Source organism: Erithacus rubecula (genome assembly GCF_903797595.1).
Source record: "Erithacus rubecula genome assembly, chromosome: Z".
Taxonomy (NCBI): Eukaryota; Metazoa; Chordata; class Aves; order Passeriformes; family Muscicapidae; genus Erithacus; species Erithacus rubecula.
The window spans coordinates 6,272,758-6,294,956 of record NC_136661.1 but is presented as its reverse complement, the minus strand read 5'-3'; the positions used below and the strand labels follow the sequence as shown (position 1 = coordinate 6,294,956).

At 40.5% G+C, this 22,199-nt stretch overlaps 3 protein-coding genes across 12 annotated transcripts in view; 2 read left to right on the top strand and 1 right to left on the bottom strand.

The window, feature by feature from the left end:
• JAK2 (Janus kinase 2) overlaps window positions 1-4,118 on the top strand; it is an 87,546-nt gene extending 83,428 nt beyond the window's left edge. For all 10 annotated transcript variants that reach the window (XM_079330002.1, XM_079330003.1, XM_079330005.1 and 7 more), the window contains one exon: window positions 1-4,118. In XM_079330002.1, the coding sequence (XP_079186128.1) occupies window positions 1-108 (108 nt within the window). In that variant the 3' untranslated portion in view covers window positions 109-4,118.
• The window catches only part of CD274 (CD274 molecule), an 88,058-nt gene that overhangs the window by 6,184 nt on the left and 59,675 nt on the right, over window positions 1-22,199 (top strand). The gene's annotated exons all lie outside the window — the stretch shown is intronic.
• LOC306814405 (relaxin-3-like) lies at window positions 14,849-18,023 on the bottom strand. Its single transcript, XM_079330400.1, has 2 exons — window positions 17,741-18,023; window positions 14,849-15,547 (listed from the first exon to the last, which is right to left on the bottom strand). Exons 1-2 carry the CDS (start codon window positions 17,955-17,957, stop codon window positions 15,180-15,182), a joined length of 585 nt encoding a protein of 194 aa, XP_079186526.1. The 5' UTR covers window positions 17,958-18,023; the 3' UTR covers window positions 14,849-15,179.

Here is a 22,199-nt window from a genome sequence, read left to right as displayed (position 1 = left end):
ATTTATGCTATCATGAAAGAATGCTGGAACAATAATGTTGCCCAGCGTCCCACCTTTCGGGATCTTGCTCAGCGAGTGGATCATATGAGGGAAAACATGGGTGGATGAGAAAACTGTCCCTCCTTCAGAGGATGACTTGGAATGCAGAACAAAATGTACTTGGTCAGCTATGTATATTTGACATATGTACATGTGCTCACATCTTATCCTTGCTGGAACTAAAATTTGTGTGGCAATCTACATACTGAGGAATCCTGCTAGGGCTTTTTTATCAGGATCTTTTTGTTACTATGAGAACATGCTGAAATTCTCATTATGAAAGGAATTGTTTTTTTAAATTAAATGATGGGTGGTCATTCAGCAACACCATTGTCTGCCTTACTTGGCAGTACCAAAAATAGGTGACTTAAAATGGGATGAAATGAAGTGATATAAAAGCAATGTATTTCTGTGTTGAAATGGAGATGCCCAGATAAGACTTCTAGAAATACTTTTACACGGAGTATATCGTGACTTAGCACCCTGTTTTGTGTGTTGCACAAAGACTTTTGCCTGTTAATACAGTTTCATTATTTTTTCATTGTTTATGCAGAAATGGCTTCTCTGTGTAACAAAATAGAAGTGATTTGCTGTGCCTGTCTGAATCAGTTATCAGCCAGCAGTATATCCAAAGAGATGTGATAGGTTGCGTGATGTACTGTAAGTATTTTGAGAGAAAGGGAGCAAATTGTGCTTTATTGGGAGAGAAAATTTACTAATCCATGAAAAAAATTTAATTTAAAAATGGAAAAGCAAAGATGTTGTCCTTTTTTCCTTACTCTTCCCTTGTTGAGTATTAGATTGCCTTTATAGAATTGAAGATACTGTGATAACACATAGAAGTTAATTCATTTTACACAAGGCAGTGTCTTCAGTTTAAATAGGGAAAAGATATACTGCTTTTAAATGCTGCTCCTTTTTTTCCATCTCTGTAGGTTTCATGCAGTCATAAGTCTATCTATGAACTGGAACTTTCAAAGCAGGATTAAAAATCTAGAAAATTCCCTCGCTTTCACAATTCCTCACTTTGCTATTAAGATGAGCATCTTAATATCTTCCTTCCAGCACAGAAAGAGTACTCAGTATCTGATATGGCCAGTCACAACCACATCAAGCCTGTTTTGTATTGAAGTGGCCCAAGTCTATTTCTTTCAGTGGGAATACCCAGCATGAGACTATTTGGAAGGAGGAGTTACAAGTGCAATTGCTCTGCACTCAGCAGAGGGCAAGGATGTGATTCCAGTTACTGAGAACTGGAAGGAGATCAGAGCTACCTGAATGCTGTATAATTCAGCTTTTGAAATAAGCAACAAAAATTTTTGGACAAGAGAATGCTTCGGTTTTGCCTTGAGGCATAAAACTTGGGGATAATCTCATATCTCAAAGCAGTATAATTGCAGGGTTTATTTCTTTTTAGTTCAAATAATCTGTTTGTTTTTACTTAAGCATTATTGTTTGCAAAATAAAATGCTTGTTCTTCTTGGACTTCTACTGAGAGAAGTTCAGTTAAGGGGATATGCAGCTTGGCAAACTGACCTGACATCCAGATTTATATTTAAAATGAAGTGTTAATTTTATAAACTTGTGGCAGTGAGTTAGTGAAACAGAAGTTACTTTCACTGGGGAGCCTCCTTAATGTTTGTGGTTAGCTACATCCATCTTATCAGAAGTTTAAGAACCTCAACTTTAGAAAAAACCTAAAAAAAAAATTTAAAAATCCTTATTTAGTGTAACATAGTGCCAGTATAACAGTATTTTGTACCACTATGATGTTTCTCTCCCACAATCACTCCTACAAAATTGCTATTTTATAGTACAAGAGAGTGCTAAATAGGGAGAGCAGCATCAGCCTTCTCTCTCTGCCCATTGCATTTAAAACTATTTCTGTTAGTGTTCTTGCCACCAAGCATTTGCAAAGGTGATTTCTCAAACTAATTTCACAGTCAGTTTTTAAGCTGCAAAGAACTTTGAAGTGCTTTGTTCAACTTTACATGTTTTCTCAATTTCTGTATGTTACTTTGAGGATTTGAGATTTTGTGTAAAATATGTCTTTGCATTTGTAGTCTCAGTTATGTGTATATTTTTTTTGTAATAAAGGAGATAAAGCTTTAAAGCATCAAGACAGCATTTTAGCTGGATAACATATGCAGGAATTATGTAAAATTTGCAGTGTATGGCACTCAGTAGCTCACTGGTTTCAAATACGTAGTAGACTAAACATAATTTATGTAAAAATCTCAGGGAAGTTTGTGTAATGCAATGAAGAAATCTTCCAGTCTGTTAATTTTTCAAGTGAATTAAAGGTCTTTTTCTTGTTCTACTACAGTATGACTAATTACATACTCTATTTGATTGCATAAATGTAGTGGTGAACTCAAGGATAATTTTTAAGTGTCTTGTGGAGTTGGTTTTTTTTTTGGTTTTTTGGTTTTTTTATTTTATCCTATATAATTTTTAGAGAAAGCCATATCTTTGCACTGCAGTGTAATTTTGTCAGAGACAGTATTTTTTAACTACCAGAGGCCTGTGTGGAGGCTTGATTGTTTGAATTGAATGTTTTTAGCTGGGAGAATAGGACCAAGTAGTGCTTAGGACTTGGGGGATGTATAGTCATCTGCAGTGTCAATATTTAGGTCCCAGAGCAGACCTGGTGGCTTTCTCAAAAAGCTGTTGAGGATGTAAATGTAGTGATTTTGCTGAATTTGCTACTGCCAATCGTGTAACCTTAAAAAAAAGAAAAAAGACACAAAACAACAACAACACCAAAAAACACCCAGAAACACTGTATTTTGTATTTTGAAAGCTCTCAGATCTACAGCATTGATAATGTCATATTTTTACATGGCTTTTGTATTAATAGACTAAGTACTTTGTTTTAGAAACTGTCTTCAGTTGGTATTGCATTTGTCATACTTTAGTGTAATCATTATGCTACCCAAAATGCTCTTTGGTTTTGTTGGTAGAAAAGTGCTGGTTTATGTATACATGACTGCTACTACAGTATAGAATTAAAATATTAACTATTGCTTTGCACTTATATTTGAAGTGAAAGAATTTTTTAAAAAGTGCACAATGTATCTTTTAGAATCTCTGCAATCAAGTATTGTGTTGTGTAGAATTGGTTTGTTGTCTATCAGTATAAATATGTTAAGTTTCAAAGTTAGTTTTTAAATATACTTCACACAGTATTCCACAAACTTTAATCAGTCATGTAATAAGCCAGAGGAGAAATGAATTTTCAGGAAAAGAAACCCGTGTTCTTGTCAAGTCCTAGTACTGGTTAAAAGCTTCCTCAGTTGAGATAGTTGTTATTAAATGTGCTCGCGAATACAACTGTGAAAATATATGTAAGAATTATATTTTCCCCCCAAAGTTAAATTTTTAATTGTTGCATTTAATTGAGATGTTGACCAGCTGCCTTGAAACGTATGAAGAAATGTAACTCTTGTGTAGAGAAAGCAAGCTTTTCAGGAATGTAGGATTGCCAACACCTTGAGGTTAGAATTCTGAGAGCAAAAATAGAGGTGTAGAAGAAAAAGACTAAAGGAAGAGAAGGATGATGTTCAGCATGGGAGAAGCTTTCTGAAATGTGAACTGCACAATGAATTATGAAAAATTGATGTCTACTGAAAATGCCATACCATGACAAATATGTGCTAATATATTTCTAAACTGTGTATTATCTGCCTTAAGTCTAAAATATTCACAGACACCTAACCTGGCTGATGAAATTTCAGTAATTACTATACCAAAATAAACTATTAAGTGTTGTGCCATGCCAGACAACAATTCTGAAAAGGTGTTTGATTTAGAAGTTTTGTTCTGAATTTTTCTTTTTGAATAAGAGGTTTACAGTACTTTATATTAAAGTAGAAAAAGTCCCTTGGTGGTAGGGAGCAGGGAGGAAAGGGTACCTGCTACTTATGATTGAAATGTAAACATTTGAACACATGGTTTATTGAAGAGAACATGAAAGGGATATTTTTAGAAAACTGTGTATCCATACCTGAAACTTAACTGTGTGTTTCTTTTGTATTTGGATAGTGATAAAATAAAATAACTGAATACAATGAATGACACATGCCTGATAGCATTTTCTTTTGTACACTAGAATTTGTTACTGGTGTTCAAGTTGCTGTGCCATACTTGTAGGCATGTGGTGCCTGCCTTGGCAGGTTTGGGTGAGTGTGATGCAATCCATCTGCCAGTGCCCCCCATATTTTTCTTTTGGCCATCATCCAGCATACCACAGGGATTTAGCTGCTTGATCTGCTGGGTCACAGCACACATTTCACACTGTCCTGGATACAGGGAAAGGGAATGGAGTTTTTAGTGGTATGTGGGTGTGATGACTTGGTTTATTGCGTACCACACACACATCGAGGGGAATATGGATTGAATGGGAAAAGCCAAGGATCAGAAAGAAGGGGCAGTGCACCATCTTGGCTCTCCCTAGCCCAGAAGGTGTCAGGATCAGCTGGGGGACTCAGCCCAGCTCCATCACCCTGGTCCCTTCTCTGGCCCTTTGATCCCAGTGGAGTGAACAGCCCTGGCTCTGGCAGAGCAGAAGCAACCATGCAGAGTCCAAAATCCCAGCTGAGCCAAGCCAAGCATCTCTGAAGAACTTGGCCACGTGGGACCCAGCCAAGCCAGGGGAACAGTGCCAAACACAGCTGAGCTCAGCAGTCCAGAAAACAAACAACAAAAAAACCACATGTGCAGCATGAATGATCCATCTTCCAAGACTTTTATCCCAGCTCTTAGTTGTTCTCAGATTGGAGGAGGGAGGGACATAAAGCCATGGGAGCTTTCTTCACATTGATGCTTTTGGGCACTATCTTCAAGAAGTGGTTTTTTTGTTCACAGCAGTGAACACCCTTTTGTGTATTAGCTCTTCCTTGAAAGAGTATCTTTCCCTGCCTTTTGACAGAAATCACCTCTAAAGGTTCAATTTCTGTCCTCTTCCCAATATCCTTGTCATTGCCCAAGTTCTGTGACAGAGATCCCATTTGTTTGGCTTTGCTACCATGTGATTTCATATCATGTGCCACAATATCCCAGCATTGGAGCAGACAGTTCAGCAGGGGCTCTCCTGTCTGGCTGTTGAAATCTTTTCCTATGTCTTGCAGCTCACCCAGAGATAGGGACTGGGTGATTAACTCTGGCCCTACCTCCTCCTCTTGTGGTGAAGGCCCTGCTTCCTCTTCATCTCTCACAAAGCAAAGTGATTTAGTTTTGGATTTCTTCTGTACAGGAGTAGCTACTAACAGAGGTTGTTCCCCTGATTCAACTGCAGTTTGAGTGGCCACAGTAACCTCTGGTTTGCTTTCCTCCTCTTCCTCCTCTGGGGCGACTGATAATGAGCAGCTGATAAATAGTAGCCAGGGTCCAGCACACTGGATGTCCCCAAAACAGCCAATTGAAAAATCGTTCAAGTTGTTCATATTGTCTGTATTTTAAGATCCTCAAATTGAATGATTGAACAGAGAGGAAAATGTCAACATTTTCTGCTTGCATAACAAATGACAGAATACAATACTTAAAATTTTCTGTCAGTTTCGGGTCTTCAACTAGTGTACCTGTGGAGATAAGTTGGATTATACACATATCTCAAATAATTTGTTTCATTGTAATGAGGGACATCATAAGAATGTAATTATGTCAGATGACTTCAATAAAGGTACCTGCCCCCTTGTAAAAGACTCTCGGAAGAAACAGAAATGTGAGAACCAAAAAGATAGATTAAATGTGTCTGGACAAAAAAAGATACTATTGCAGAGTTGTATCAGAACTACCATAAATCAGACTACCTAAACAAGGAAGCAAAAAATTCCTGTTTAAGTTCAAAGTTACATAATCAGTACAAATATTCTAAGTATCTATAATCTATTTTATCTGGGTGATATGTGGTTGAATGGTGCCTGGGAAAATAAAATAACCATTTTGTTTCATCCCCTCTGTAATGCAGCTGCAATCTTATTACTGACTTCTTAAAAAGAGAATAAGTGTCCAACAAATGCAATAGTATTAGTGATTTCACTTTGATACTATTATCTTGTCCACTCTTTTACTGAACCTAGACAACTCATTTTAACTTTGTACTTTATATTATTTATAATGATTTTTACATAACTTATAGGAAACTTCATTAAAAACTTGAACATTAACAAATCAATTATTTAAAATAGTTAAATTTATCTAACTGTCTAGCTGAAGGATATTGCAATTCATTTAAAATTCCGGTAATTTCTCCCCAATAAGAACTCCAGTAGCAATAATGTGTATTATTGAATTTAGCTAACAAGAACAATGAAACAACAAAAAGCTGAACAATTACATCAAGAGCAATTGAAAAAAGAGCTATTAAATGTGCATGTTCCTTGTGTTTCCTGAGCTACAGCTGGTGAGCTCTAATCAGATCAATGGACTTTTCTAACTATGCTATTAAAACTCTCAGGTCACAGGCTTCTTTCTCCTCAATAATACTGATCTATAAATTAAAAAGGTAACAGACATCTAGTCTGCATACAGCAGCTTTCATGTGGAAAGTGTGGCACTTAAAAATAAGCTTGTGCAAATTCTTACCTCTGAAAGTGCCTCTGAAAAGATCCCAGGTAACACTTAAGGTTGAGCTTAAGCTTGACTTCAGTCTTCAGAACAAAAGGACCTGCCATAGGGGTATGAATTCCCCTATTCTATTTGCCAAAGATATTGCTGTTTTAAAGAATATTTTTATAGCAAATGATTTTGATTTTTCCTAAACACAGTAAGTAATTTAGCTAATTCCAATGTAATTTCAATCCCTTCCTTCTCAATACCATTAGTAAATTCCTCTACAGCTGTTTGCCAGTTCTTTCTGCAACTTCACTGTCTCCTTTCATGCAAACAATTAATGCAGATGTCAGATCAAAAGGAAGATTCTGTGAGTTCAGTTTGGTCTGTCTCTCCTCCTTGAAAGCACACCTTTGTTAGAGAGCAGAAACATGATATTAAGAGAATTTCACAGAACTAATAGTTTTTAATAGTTAAGTTTGTTTTATCTTACCCTGGTTTAATTGTGAGGATTATCAGTTTTGATGCCGAGATATATAACGTCTAACCACAAAATTTGATTTGTTTTTTTAATCCATGTTGGTGGCTCTTCATGATTTTATAAGTACTTATATTGTTCACTTGATGGTTTCCTGTATTTCCTCTTGCCCCTTGAATTACAGTTAGACTGAATTACTGATCTGAAGTTTTCTGTCCAATTTTGCATAGTTTGTATTTTTTTTTTCCTTCCACTGGAAAGCTCTGTAATCCTCTTTGAATTTCTACAGATTACTATTAGCAATTTTGGAGTCTAAGCCTGGGTGAGGTAAACACCTAACTTAACAAACACTGGCCATCATGAAATGGCATAAAGGTGATCTGGAAAATAATTCAGATTTCAAATGGTAGTTTCAAAACCCAAAAATGCATTAAATCCAACACAAGGAACAGGACACCATAGCTAAAATCAATCTGTGTGCATCTATCTAGCTTCTATTCACTAGCAGTCAACTGCTTCACTTATAGATATCACCACCAGGATGAACTCAGCTGGAGCACTGCCTGAACAGCAGCTGGACTGTGCACAGATGACTCTCCCCATGAGTATGGACACTTCTTGGGATTCCAGATTCCTCACCTGACACTGACAGATCCTGCCATGTCCCAGGCAGATCATTAATCCACAGCAGATCCTTGGTAAGTGACTTGGTAAGTGTGGTGAATTAAAATGAGTGAAATATTACTAATCCTTGTAGCTACTCAACATTATTATAAGCATTGTATAGATAATTCCTTTAGACATAAACCATTGTCTAAGTCTAAGATTGGACCTAGCCCCACCTCAGCTCCACAAAGAATTTAGATAATAAGGAGGTCCTCTTTGAACATCATAACTCAACAATGGGGTCTTCCATATTCTTGGCATCTCCTGTCTCTATGTGAAGCATTCTAAATTCTAAATCAATTCTCTTTTGTTTCCTCCATGCAATAATTGATAAGGTGAACCTTGCCATGGAACTTATTGAACCTTGTCAAACTACTCTTCATCAAATTCCTTCAAATTTACTGAAACATGTCAAATTTCTATTTTACCTTAATAAAACCTATGGCTGCTTCTTTGTTTTGAGATGTATTCCACTCATCCACAACATTAGGGTATATTAATCTCTGTTCTCAGCCCGAGATCACTGGTGAAGTTTTGCTAGTTAAATACACTTTTTGTAATTCTCCAATTACCTATTCAGGTCAACTAATTTAGTTTAGCTGTAATATAAGTTTATAGTTAAATTTGGTCTCAAAGGTAAAATTTAAGAGATTATTGTGTTAAGGAAACTTCCCAGACTGACCATTCAGGTATGGGCAGATACTTCCACAGCTGGAATCAAAGCTCCTCTATAATGAGGATCTCCACAGAGCCAGTGGGTGCCCTGCTTGACTCCCTGCAGACCCCACTCACATATAGTCAGACTAAGTTTCCTTACTGGTTTGACTCCAGGTTTCCCAGAGCAGAGACTTCGACATCTTAATCTTTCATGTGATTTTTTTTTCCTGGTGCAGTAACAGAAAAGCCTGAGGTGCCTCTGAGGAGGGACCCTGTACAAAGAAATCCCTGAGCTCCTATGCCCTCACAGTCAGTGCAATAAAGATCTTGCTGTTCCATCTGACTCCTTGGCTGGAGGCTGCTGAGCCCAGGCTGGCTCTTGCTGTGGCTCTGAGTGTCCAGTCACCAGGCAGCACCACAAGTCCCTGTGCCTTTCTTTTGCAAGGAGTCCATATCAGTTCACAGCCTCTTGCTTTGGGCTGCCAGAGCCCAATCTGCATCTAACACTGCAGCTGTCCACCAAGCTACCTGCACTGAATGTATTCCTTAACCCTTGGATTCTGCAGGTCTAAAAGAGGCAATAGTTTAGCCAAGTGAGGAATGAACAGCAGTGAGTCTCTTTCATACATACGTACACACATACATACATACCATGAGCAGAACTGCTGCTTTGTTTTTTGTTTTTAAGCCCAAGTCATTGGGATCTAATGAGAGTTGAGTTTAGAATAGGTACAAAGCTCTGATCCTTACTAGTATTTTTTTAACTGACTGTCTCCTAATCAGCAATGATTTTTGCTTCATTTTTGTGTGGTCTGGAACTCTGAAAACTCAAACCTAGCTCACTGACAAATTTTGAGATAGATGCTGTTGCCTGAGTATATTTTTGGACAAGGCTGGAGCCACATGATGAAAAAAACACTTTTGTGTACTTGAAGGTAGATTCACAAAGTTACAACTACTAAGGATGTGACAAAATGAGAGTCAGAGGGAGTCAGCAAGAGCTTGGGAAGGTGTGCTGCCTCATATCAATTTTGGAAAGACTGACAGGAATTGCAGCATAATCTAAAAATCCTTGAAAAGAGAATATGTAGACAATAAAGGATGAGGTTCCAGTGGGAAGAAAAAAAAAAAAAGTGCTCTCCAAAGTGAGTGTATCTCTTTGAAGATGCCTACATTCCACACTTTTAAGAGTCACTGCAGACAAGCAGCTGAGTTGGCAGGCAGGGAGGTACACTTAATAGTCTTCAGTGCTGGGCTGGAAACCATCTAAGTTTCCAACAGCAAAGCTGAGAATACTTGTCTTCCATCACGTGAGTAAAGGCTGAACCAAGGTAAAAAGTTAAATTACATTAGACTCACATCTAGCAAACAAGTTCTGACTGCTAGACAACTGGAAAAATACAGAAGGCTGTGCGTTTTCCCATGGCATATTCAGTTTTTGAATCTTCTAATTTAGATACACAAAGACAAACACACAGTTTCTCTCTTGTGAGAGAAAGAAACTCAGTGGGAATGGAAGACAACCCAGAGAGCTAGAGCTGAGAGATTTAAGACAAATATTGGGAATGTAAGAAATCTGACAAGATGTAAAAACAACCAGAATTTCTTCAGCAGTGGAAGTGCAGCCATACTTACAAACCTTAAGAGGCTCTGAAAAGGTGCCTTGCTGTTCAAGTAACTTGGCCCACACCGTTCCTTGAACCAGGCCTGGAAGGATCTGTGGGATGCAGGTGTCTCAAACCAGAAAGATGTCCTAGCTGTCATCAGCCCATCATAGAGCACACCAGCCACTCATGTTACTGAGAAGCTCCAAGGCCAACACCTATCACGTGTCAGCAGGACAGGAGTTTTGACTTGCCTTTTGAAAAATAAGGGGCTCCCTCTCAACAGCTCTGCACAGAGGGCACAAGATTGCTGGGGTCAGCATGGCACAGCATGGGAACTCTCAGCCCACTGCTGTGAGGTCAAATGAAAAATGGTCAGGAGGAAAAAATGATTGTCACCCTGTTGCTACATAGGGAACTTTATCTCTTGGTGCAGGGACAAAAAGATGCAAAATACACAGAGAAGCATTTCAATGGTGGTGTTTGGGGTCAAGACTAGCTGCTGCTGAGCTCAATGACTTTTGCAGTACCAGAAACATATGGTCACAGGCAAACTACACTGGGTTGCTGACACAGAGAAAACCTTCAATAAATTAATCACTGAGTAGTGATACCAGTGAAACCATAGGGATCCCATTCTGATTCAGAGGCATTTTGCTTTCAGCTTGTTTGGACAAAACAGCTACTCATGAGGCACTCAGTGCCGGAAGAGATGCATCACTTGCTGGCTGAGATCTCACAAAAATTAGAAAGACCTGCAGAGTTTCAGGTCAAACACTGCAGTCCAGGGAAGAAATTCACACAAGGCAAAGAACATGTCTGGCCGTGGGCTGTTTGGCTGGACTATTTTGAAGGGCAGACCCTGGAGTTTTCAAAGCACAAATGTTGGCAGCCAGATTTTGATTCATCTGACTTTGTGTACAAGAGATACATTACATCACTCAATTGTGTTAGCAATGACATGCTCTTGAAAAATCACGGAGATACATCACTCTAAGGCTAAAACACGAGAGTAGGCTGCACTTGAGGAACATGTAGCAATTCAAATCTAGTGGGGAAAACTTCCAGGAAAAACTTAGGCAGCAGGAAGCTTAGATGAAGAAAAATAATCTGATGCACAAGCTAGAGAATTTCCTTTCTTTTCCATTAATGCTGGTTCTCTAGAGTTTGTAGGTCAGAAAACAGCATGGGACAAGCAAATTGTTGCAGTGCAGTACCTAACATCAAGCCCTCACCAGAAAGCAGGTGGCACAAAGGAGTCTAACAGTCAAGTAAGTCTGTTGGAGCTAAAATCCAGGGGAAGGAACCAACAGCTCAGGTGCTTCTTTCCAAGATACAGAAAGCTGTGTGATTAACAGAATTTGTTCCATGTGTGATGGGAGTGTGGCATAAATTAGGAAAGGACCCCTTTCAGCCACCTGCTTATAGAGGCGAGTGACTGCAGAGTAGGAAGTGGGATACAAGTCTACCCAGGTTCCATTCTGCTGAGTAGCAAAGGAGTTGTCATTTTCTACAGTCATTTCTTTACAGCCCACTGAATAGGACACATGGTAGTCTCTAAAACTCAGAGTGCTAACTCTAGGTCTGTCTCCAGCTCTGCCAGAAGGCAAAAAATAAGTTTTAATGTTTTTCCAGCAAGTTGAGGCTAAAAAAAGAAAAAAAAACCCAAAAGATACCACATCTACAGTATGAATCTAGACATCTTCCTCTATGGTTTAAGAGACTGGCAAAATAAAGAACTGTCCAAACAGGACTGGAGCTAGGAGAGAGATGTGTCTTTCAGGTCTCTGGAATGTGTTACACAATCCTCTGTAGCACATTTAGCATTCTGAATATAGTCAAACTTACACATCATCACTACTTGAAGTACTGGGCTCCAGATATACCACAATCAACACATTGCATAGTTGCATTAAGAGTTTTCTATCAGATTTAAAACAAGGCAAGAGCAGGGAATAAAGCAGGGAAACCTGTTATTCCCATGTCTTTGGCATTGTTCTAGGAGGTTATACTCACTCCTGAATCAGACTACACCCCTAGTGAAAAAAATTCCCCAAAACATTCAGAATACACTCATGCAGACACAAATGGCAGCACTAATTTGGGAATGTCCTGTTATACCACTTTCTACTCATGGACTCAAAATAGTTGTTCAGAAGACAGCTCACACATCTTAATAGATTGTCCAGAAATTGGACACTTTCTGTGCAGTAAGACTGAATCAACAGGACTGTAAGGAATTTCTGTAAGCAGTATACTGCTAAAAAATTGTTTTCTCAATACCTAATTTCTCCGTAAAAGAAATGTGGGAAAAAACATCAAATTTCTCCTCATTAAAAGTGTATATGTCCGAACAATTGCGATGGCAAGCAGAATGTGTTTCCTTAAACTGCTGACCTCATGTTTATGCTGCTGGATACATATGGCAGCACACCCCAGGGCACTTTCAGCAGTGTCCTTTTGCTCTACTATCTGGAACAATACTCTCCTCAATCATTATTTTACATTTTGAGCTGTCTGCCCCAAAGTATGTTTGCTTCAAATCATGTTTGCTTTCCCAACCTAGTAGTCAGACACCTCCTTTCACATAAAAGGCTTGCTTTTCATCTTCAAAAAAGCACCTCTGGACACCAAGGGATGCGAGAAGCAGGCAGATGGCGTCCTCTAGACCTGTTCCAATTGAGTGATACATAATTGTCACCTTTGGCTTCATTGCAAAGAAACCATTAGAAAATACAGCCTTGTGTCACAGAAAGGGGAAAGGGAAAGAAGAGAGAGGGAGAGGGAGAGGGAGAGGGAGAGGGAGAGGGAGAGGGAGAGGGAGAGGGAGAGGGAGAGGGAGAGGGAGAGGGAGAGGGAGAGGGAGAAGGAGAGAGAGAAGGAGAGGGAGAGGGAGAGGGAGGAGAGGGAGAGGGAGGAGAGGGAGAGGGAGAGGGAGAAGGAGAGAGAGAAGGAGAGGGAGAGGGAGAGGGAGGAGAGGGAGAGGGAGGAGAGGGAGAGGGAGAGGGAGAGGGAGAGGGAGAGGGAGAGGGAGAGGGAGAGGGAGAGGGAGAGGGAGGAGAGGGAGAGGGAGAGGGTCCTTAGCATGCTTCAATATTTACACAAATACTTTCTTACTCTGAAATACAATGTTAATTTTTGTCTGTGCCACCTGCCTGTGCCATGGTCTGCCTGATAAAGTTGTTATAGATAAGGCCTATTAAGGAACTAAATGAAACCACAAATTTCACCTTTTCTCTAGGTTGACTCATACCTCTGAGAAAAGCCTGTTTATATCAAAGAGTGATTTTCTATTTTTAATCCCATCTCAGCCTGAAACAGTTCCACTCAAACACTATTTCCACTTACACTATTTATAATTTTACCATTGGCTTACATCTAACTCAGCAAGTTAAACTCCAGATTATTCTATTCAAGGCTTAAACTCACAAATTTAAGGTTTTAACTATATCTTTGCTTCACTCAAGCCTGCTATACCCATAATCACTTTTTTCAATCTTCCTTTTCAAGAGCTTAGAAGACAGTTTGCTAGCAAGATGAATGCATGCAGGATAATTTTTAGTTTCTTCTCACATGGAATTTACCTGTTTTGGTATTTTGTAGGGACTCTATGTGCCTCTTATCCATCAGCTTAATATTAAGTAATCTTAACTCCAAAAGTTCTTAATAGTACTCAAAAATAAGGAATACTTCCCCTCCAACTCCTTGTGTAGACTTCTAGGAAATTCTAATCTAAACTAGGAGTCTTCAAACCTAAAACTCTCTGCGAAGAGAAATTCCTGGAAGCCAAGCTGTAGACATTTAGCTAATCTGTTACAAAAACAAACTCACCCAGAACTATAGCAGAAACTCACACAGTTGCTTTTTCCACTCAGAGTGGCAAAAAGCATCTTACAGTCACTACAGCTGTTTAAGAAAATGACATATTTCTTCATGCTGTTACAAGAACAGTAAAGATGATTCTTTTCCTGTGTCACAAAAACCAAAACCCTCACCTCATGAACTGTATAGCTGGAAATACAACATTTTACAGTTGAGAAAAACATGCAGGCAGGCAAAAGGCTTAGACACTAAGGATTAAATCAGTTATTCATAAACACAGTAGCCATTAGCAGCTTAGAAGAACATCTGAATTTGTGCAGACCAGCATGCCTTAAGAACACACAGAAAGATGTCTGAGTGTCTGTACAGCAAGTTACTTGATGCACATCTATCACTCTTACTCAGCAGTAGTAGGGGGAAAATGGAGGAGTAAAGCAGATAAGGAATGACTAAAGTTTTAATATTCTAACTACTTAAGCCTATACATAAATATGGAAAAAAATTCAGGCTGCAATTTTTATGTTGCAGTGAATTTTCTATAAAAGATAACACTGCACAAAAACAATTCTGCAATTACAAGAAAACAGAAAATGTGTGGTAAAGTGAAGTTTCAATTGGCAAGATATTCTTTCTGGACAGTTTTGTACCATGAATCCCATTTTAATATTGTTGGATGTTACAAGGAAGCTGGAGTGGCACTCCTCATTAGAAACTTAGTAGCAGTAGAAGTAAGGGGTTCAAACTGAAAGAGGGAGAATTTAGGTCAGATATTGTGGGAGAAAATGTTCCCTGTGAGGTTGGTGAGGCACTGGGACAGATAGTCCAGGGAAGCTGTGGATGCCCCATCCCTGGAAGTGTTAAAAGCCAAGGTTGGATGGGACTCTGAACAACTTCATCCAGTGGAAGCTGTCCCTTCTCTGCCTGGGTCAGGAGGGATGGAACTAGATGATCCTTAAGGTCCCTTCCAACACAAATTATTCTATGATTCTATATTCATTCTTTTGACAGAGGAAGAATAATTTGGCAACACTTAGTATAATTACATTTTAATGAAATATTGAAGTTTTTCTTAAAGTGTTACAAAGATATAATACATTCGTAATATAAGTGTAAAGGCTCAACATTAAAATGAAAAGACTTAGTAAAAAATATAGATTAGAAGTTACTGCAGCGAAACAAACTCATTGCAATTACATTTATGTTTTGTTTGGTTTGTTTTTGGGTTTTTTTTTAAAGAAAACCAGCTATATTGACTGGCACATATAGACAAGATAAAATACAGCAAGAGTTTTCTTCCTCCATTAATCAATCAAGTAGTACTGCAACAAACACTGATTTCATGCATAAGTGTAGAGAGGATTTTAAACTCTGCATATAGTACTAATTTCAGCTTTTGTACAGCCCCATTTGCAACACATTCCTGCCAAACCCAGAGACTCCCGTTTTCTTCTGGGATACCTGGCCCAAAGGTAGCTGCTTGATTCCATGGGATTTGCATTTCCTGTTCCCCCCCTGTCCTTCTGAGCAGCTTCCTCTACTTGGTGAACAACTTTTTTAAAGTCACCTGCCACAGGTACATATTCATTATAGTAATTTAAACTATACAAGTCCTTAAATGTCTCCCATCCAAGAAATGGGCTGTTTCTCTGCAGCTGCTCCACTTCAGGATCCAAAACTGATTGCAGGTTGAAGCTTCCCAGGACTTTGTTACTTGCTGTTTGTGCAGAATCTGTTTTAAAGAAAAGACTTATCTTAGATTCAGGCTATAGGAGCATCAAAAGGATTACACAGCTGAAAGAAATAGCAACAACACCCATTCAGTTAGTAATAAGTGAAATGTATTATGTAGGAAAACTGTCAGTACTTCTAAGTCTCCACACCATGACTTATTTGTAGTTTACTTTTAGCAGAATTTATGTTTTAAAGCCAATACCTCCTGTTAGACATGCAGAGTACACAGAAACAGCTGTAACTGAAGTAAAGGCATCCTGTCACAACAGCAGTATTATTGACAGAGAAGTCTCAATCTTTGCACAGAAACAGAATTTTGTTGTAAAACATGTATCCAGAAACACCACAGAGGTATGTCACGTGTCTGATGAATTAGATCAGACCCCTCCTCTCCTGTGCACAATCACACCAACTGGTATCATGTGATGAACAAATATAGGAAGGACTAAATTAGCAAAGATTGAATGCAAACTGTTTCTTAGATTGCATTTTTCTACAGTGATTTTCAAATGATGCTTTACACTAATTTCTTTCGTTTCTCAAGGCATATCAGGGACTTGTGGAATTTACTTAAAATAGTCTTCATCCCACTGACATAAGTGCTCTCAAAAAATCCATTTCACCTTTATTTCCTTTCACCTTACACTGTTTCTCTTCAATTTACCTTTGCAAGACAAGTAGTTTTGCTTACTTCAGCTAATGTGAAGAAAAGCAGCTTCTTCAAGTCTTGATTTTAAAAGAATCCAAAATAAGTCTTTGTCTTGTGATCTTAATGCTATTGATATAGTTACTTTTTGTTTCAGAAAGCTGAAAGAACATGAGAACATCCAGCAAATTTTGTATTTATTTATATGTGGCCAATTAGTGTATAGAACCTAATTTTCAGATAGAATTGCTGGCTGAGTATGTGCAAAAATAAAAGTAGGTGTAGCTGCTTTATAAATTAGACAGTGACTGCTAAATAACAATCTTTTGGGGTGGAGAAGCCTTCTAGTTAGACATCATGCAGCATAGTGGAGGCTCCTTTGTGACTGTTGTCCTCAGAAGCTGCTGTTAATAAAGAGGAAGAACATAATCCCCACAGAGGCTGTAAATAACTAATTTGTTGTAATTATGAAGGCTACTTTTATATTTTACTCAACCCGTTGGGGGGGAAGGCAGGAAAGGCAAAAAATTCCCAGAAAACCCAGAATACTGGCTTCATTAGCTGTCTGAAGTCTTAGGCTATTTCCTAAAGTGTGTTTAATCAGAAAAAAAATATCTTTTTCATTGCACGTTTCAGCCATAATTCCATCTTTTGTCCTTTTAAAAACGTTATTTTTCAGTATTCAAGATACCAATATAAATTAGAGGAATCACTTAAAATTACTGTTACATTACCGCGTTTGAAAACACACCCCAAAAGACATCTACTAGCAATTTGTTAACAGATGGGGCTTGGGATAGCAGACAGTGAAGCTATGAGGAATATTTTACCCATTAACTGTTTCACCATAAAGCAGTTCCTGCTGAGCCGACTGTAACCCGGAGCACCGGAGCCCTCTCTCCGAGGTGCCAGCTCTTGGATGCAGAGCAGCACAAGAGAGCGGCAGCGCTGCGCGATTCCCCGCCCGCCGCGGTCCCGCACATCCCGGCAGCTCCGACGGGGAGCGCGGCGCCAGGACTCCCGTCGGGGAGGAAAACCCCGGCAGGAATCCCGCTTTTTGCGCCGCCCGAGAAATTACGGAGCCTCGGGAAGGGAGAGAAGCCATAGCGACAGGCATTCCCCATCGCTTCCCAGGGCGCTTCGGACCTCTCCACATGGCCAAGGCAGGCGAGGAATGGGATTTTGGGGGATTCTGTAGTAGAAGCTCCTCTATAGCCGGCAGCCCTGCGCAGCCGCGCGGGGTCTCCAAACTGACCAAAAACTTTGCCGACGACCCCGGCAAATAACGCCCCAGCGCCTGCCGTCTCTTTCCCTTTGAATCCCAGGCCGTCCTTACAAAAGTCTCGGAAATGCCAACTAGGACCTAGAGGGAAAGCGAGGGAAGGACGCGAACCTTCCCTCGGCGGCTCAGGGAGGGAGGAGCGAGAGGCGCAGCGGGACGCTCGCCCTTCCCCGCTCCCTCCCGTTCTCCCCATCCCTCCTCGCCCGGCAGAGAGCGAAGCGCCCCGACAGCCGCCTGCCCTCGGCCCCGCTCCCGGGACTCACCGGCCGCGGGCGCCGGCTCCACCGCCAGCAGGGAGAGCCGCTTCCAGCGGGACCCGCCGCAGGTGAAGATGACGGCGCGGATGAACTCGCGGCCGCACAGCTTCACGCCGTAGCCGTCGCCCTCGCCCGCGGGCAGCACGGCGCCGGGGTGCCCCGGCGGGGCCGCGCACAGCAGCGCCACGGCGGCGCACAGCACTCGCAGCTTGGCCATCCCCATCGCGTCCCCGTCCCGCGGGCGCGGCCCCAGCACACCCGACGGCCGCCACAAGCCCCCGACCGCGGCGCTCGGCCCAGCCCAGCCCCGCCGCCGCCCGCCGCCCGCTTTTATGCGCTGCGAGAGGCGCTGAGTCACCGCCCCGGCCCCGGCCCCGACCCGAGCCCCCTCCCCTTCCCCGGGGCCGCGGCTGTCGTCTCCCGCCGGCAGGTCGCTGTGCCCGGAACAGCCGTCCAGGAGCCCTCGAGCAGCATTCCCCTCTTCCCGCCCTTGCTGGCTGCTGCGGCTCTTCACTCCCCCGCGCACTTCAGTTCCCTCCTCGGGCTCCCGCTCCCCACCTTCCCCTTGACACGCTCCTTTTTCTCCGCGGGCTCTGGGCCTTAGCTGCACCTGTTTGTGGCTAGATAGCAGGGCCGATGCCCTCTCGTATTACTTTGAAAACGTGGAAAACTTAATCTCTACTGTTCTTTGCCTTGCAGGTCTTGAATCTCCATAACTACCTCTGCGCCCTAAAAACGTTGGCTGGCATAAAAGGAGAGAAACAAGTGAAGTAAAAAAGTGCACTTTCAAGGAACTACTTCAGCTGTGGATACTTGATGGGGGATTTCGAAGCCTGGGTTTCTTTCAGGTTTGCTTTTCTGGAGGCCTGAGCTCAGTGGCAACCATAGGCATCCAAGCGCCAGAAATACCTGGCTTCAATGTGGGCAGCTTAGAGACTGGGAGCTGCACATCTGTGTGGTTCCCGAATAGGGCCCAGCAGGCTCTTGCTGACAAGGGTGGTGGTCTTTGTACTCCATGAACTATACACGCTGTGAAAGTAAACTTTACCTCTCTATTTGTTTGTTGGCTTGTGGTTGGTTTATTTTTTTTTTTCCCAGCACAATAGGACAAGAAGTGATTGCTGTCACCTTTTACAGAAAGTCATACTGTGAAGAACCAGAAAAGTTCATCCTTTTAAAATACTTTGAAGCTGTTGTCAGATTCTTTCTCATGAGGGCTATGCTTTCAACCCCTTGGGTATTGTTGGCATCCCTCAAAACTCAATCTAGAAGGAGAGCACAGAGAAGACATAAATCTACAGACTAGAGTACAAAAGTGTATGATTCAGTTGTGCTGGCAGAGAGGTTACAGACTTCAGTCTCCTCTTCAAGGAGGACTTGGGTGTTTTACACTGAACTGGATATAGAGCAAGGCTGTGGAGGGCTGAAATAGTGAGCAAAGTTGGTGTGGTTTAACCCCAACCAGCCGCCAAGCCCTGCACAGCCACTCACTCATTGCCCCATTAGCATGACTGGGGAGAGACTAAGAAAAGGGAGAAAAGCCATGGCAGTTTAATAAGGAAAGCAGAATCTGCTCACAAAAGCAAAGAAAAATAGGAATTGATTCCTGTGGGCAGGCAGGTGTTCAGCCATCTTGGGAAGACAAATGCCATCGCTCCAAATGCACCCTCCCTTCTCCTTCTTCTTCCCTATTCCCCCCTCCCCCCCATCCCCCCCACTTCATATACCACCAGCATGATATCCTTTTGGTCATTTTGGGTCACCTGTCTCAGCTGTATCTCCTCCCAAGCACTCCCAGTACCCTCACCAGTGTGGCAGTACCAAACAAAAGGCCTTGGCTCTTATCTGTTCAGCAGTAACAAAAACTTCTATTATCAACTCTGTGTTCCGCACAAATATGAAACACAAATACCAGCACTGAAGAAAATTAACTCTACCCCAGCCAAAACCTGGACAATTTTCTTTTTTGGTCCAGTCTTCAGTGTTTAAACAGTGGTACCTTTTCAACAGTAGGCATCATCATCCAGAATGTTGCTAGGATGCAATTCACAGAAGTGGAGGCTGCTAATCTGAAAGTCCTGAAGAACAAAGCTTTGATCTGTTCCTCCCTCAGCTGAAGTCTTACCTCCTATACTATTACAGACAGAAGTTGTGCAGGAATAATTACAACTAGCATTTTGAGAGCAGCACCTTTACTTTTGTTGGTCTGAAGATACTGTCACATCAGGTGGACTTCTGCATGGACTGTAGTCTTCTAGACAACAGATTTCAGTTTTCAGTGACTGGCAAACTGTAGTAATATCAAAAAGCACTACTAAGACAAGGCAAGAAGGGAAGTACCTCCTGAGTTGGGCAGTGACTAGAAAACCACTATTCAAAAAAGCATGCAGAAGAAGATTAATAATATTAATTTAACAAATCTCAAGTAACTATGTAACTTCTTGCTGTTGTTTTATAAAGAAGGAAAAACAATAACAGAGCAAAGAAATTAATTTCTATTCATGATCTGTAGGATGTCTCAAGGCAAGTACATCAAGTGTACTGGCTCAGTGCAAGTATGGAGTATATTTTAATTTCTTTTAAAAAGGTAAACATAATTGTACTATTTCTCTCACTAAATTATTAAACTGTTGAGCAATAGCAAAGTTTATACATGGTAAAGGAGGTTTCATGAAAACCAGGGGCTAAATATAAAAGATATCCTTTACCAATATCTCAGTAGCCTTCAGCACCTTGAGTTAAATCCTTATTTCTATGACTCCCAAATGTTAGACAAAGAAAATCAGCAGTAAGTAACTTACTGGTTTCATTAGATATTTTCCTGAGATTTCATTTCAAATTTATGCAATTCACTGCTGCAAGGACAACTTAGTTTTTGAAAGCTGTCCAAACAAGTATTTGAAGTATTTCTAAAGTTTGCTTAGTACCATACAGGATGCTGCAATAAATGGGAAATACCACTGCATCAATGTTATTGGTGACCAAACACAAGCATTACGCAGTCACCTTCATTATGCAGTTTAAGAAAAAGCTCAATCTTAAGAAAGCTCATAATTAAAAAGTTAAGAATGCATTTTTGCATAATGAAGTCCAAGGTCAATTAAGAAAATAAACAATATTGCAGAAACAATCTTATTTGTGTGCATCCACATAAAGTGCTTTCCCCTTCTTTTAAAAGCAGTGACATGCAGTCATCAATAAAATAACTCCTATAATAATAAAGCATGTAGGAAGGGGCCATGCTTTTCAGCTTTCTGTGTTGTAAGGAAGGGGCCCAAACTGGATGGTCCAAAGTGACTTTGCTTGTTTCTCCTCAATACTCATATACACTATCACAACCAGATAAACAAGAGTGAGGCGGAGGCACTTGTGGCTTGCAGGTGGCATGCACTTCCTTGGGTTCTGTGAATGAGGCATATCCATAATTAGAATTTTGATATCCTAATCATGACTGACTTCTCACTTTTCCAGAACAATCCCGCTCCAAATGATACTGATTCAGGACATATGGCTATCAGACATTATAACCAGAAAAACCCAGCAGAATTAAGGTGGTGGGAGTAGTGCCTTCAGGCCAGAACAAGCTCCCTCTGGAGTTGCTCTCTTTTTTTTCCTCAGTGATTCATGAAAACAAAGACAGTTGTTGTGATATATTAAAGTAAGTCTAACAGCTGAGGCCAGCTGAGCACAAGTGACAGAAAGAAGCAGGATGTTTTAGGTGCTTTATTTATTTCCATTGAAAATATGATGATTAGGCAACTTGTGCTGTAAACATGTATTTTCCAAAAGTAAACCTTGTCCCTGACGAGCTCCTGTTTTCTTTCATTGTTATACCATTCAATATTCTGTGTCTGTCCCAATATGACAGGTATGACTGCACGGAGCACATGCAAGCATTTTGACTGATATACTGGCAGTAGAATAACTAATTGCAACAAAGAACAAGTATCTTCAAAACAACAGCATTCATTAAAAAACAAAACAAAACAAAAAATTAAATCAAACATGAAAAAAAGGGGGGCAATAAAGGTGAATAACCAAATGATTTTTAGCACATTCTATGCAGCCCATTGAAATCGAGTTCTAGGTTAGACTGTCTTGCTTAGAGCCTTTTCCTTAATAAGTTTGGTGAATTTTACTGATACTGTTTAATACTGAATTAAACTCACCCAATTTCTGTCACATTTCAGTGTGGAGCCTTGCAATAGGTTAACATTATTGATCTAAGTTCAAACTTTGGGAGAAAAAAAATTGGACTTAGTTTGGATGGAGTAATATACAGCTACCCTAGCATTCCCCAACATTGCTACCTGCACCATTATTTTGCTTCCTTTAACACTGGCTTTTGATCAAACACTATAACAAGCATACAGATCTTGATTCCTAATTCACAGTGGATACGATTAGGGTATTTCCTAATTTTCTAAGAATTGTAAGTAAAATTGTTGCATGCTCTGTTACAACC

Bases quoted from the DNA above. Each gene is read 5' to 3' on its own strand.
- LOC306814405 (XM_079330400.1), bottom strand. From the start codon at position 17,957: ATGGGGATGGCCAAGCTGCGAGTGCTGTGCGCCGCCGTGGCGCTGCTG. The intron at 15,548-17,740 runs GTGAGTCCCGGG...TCTTTAAAACAG, and splicing joins GGAGCCGGCGCCCGCGGCCG to ATTCTGCACAAACAGCAAGT.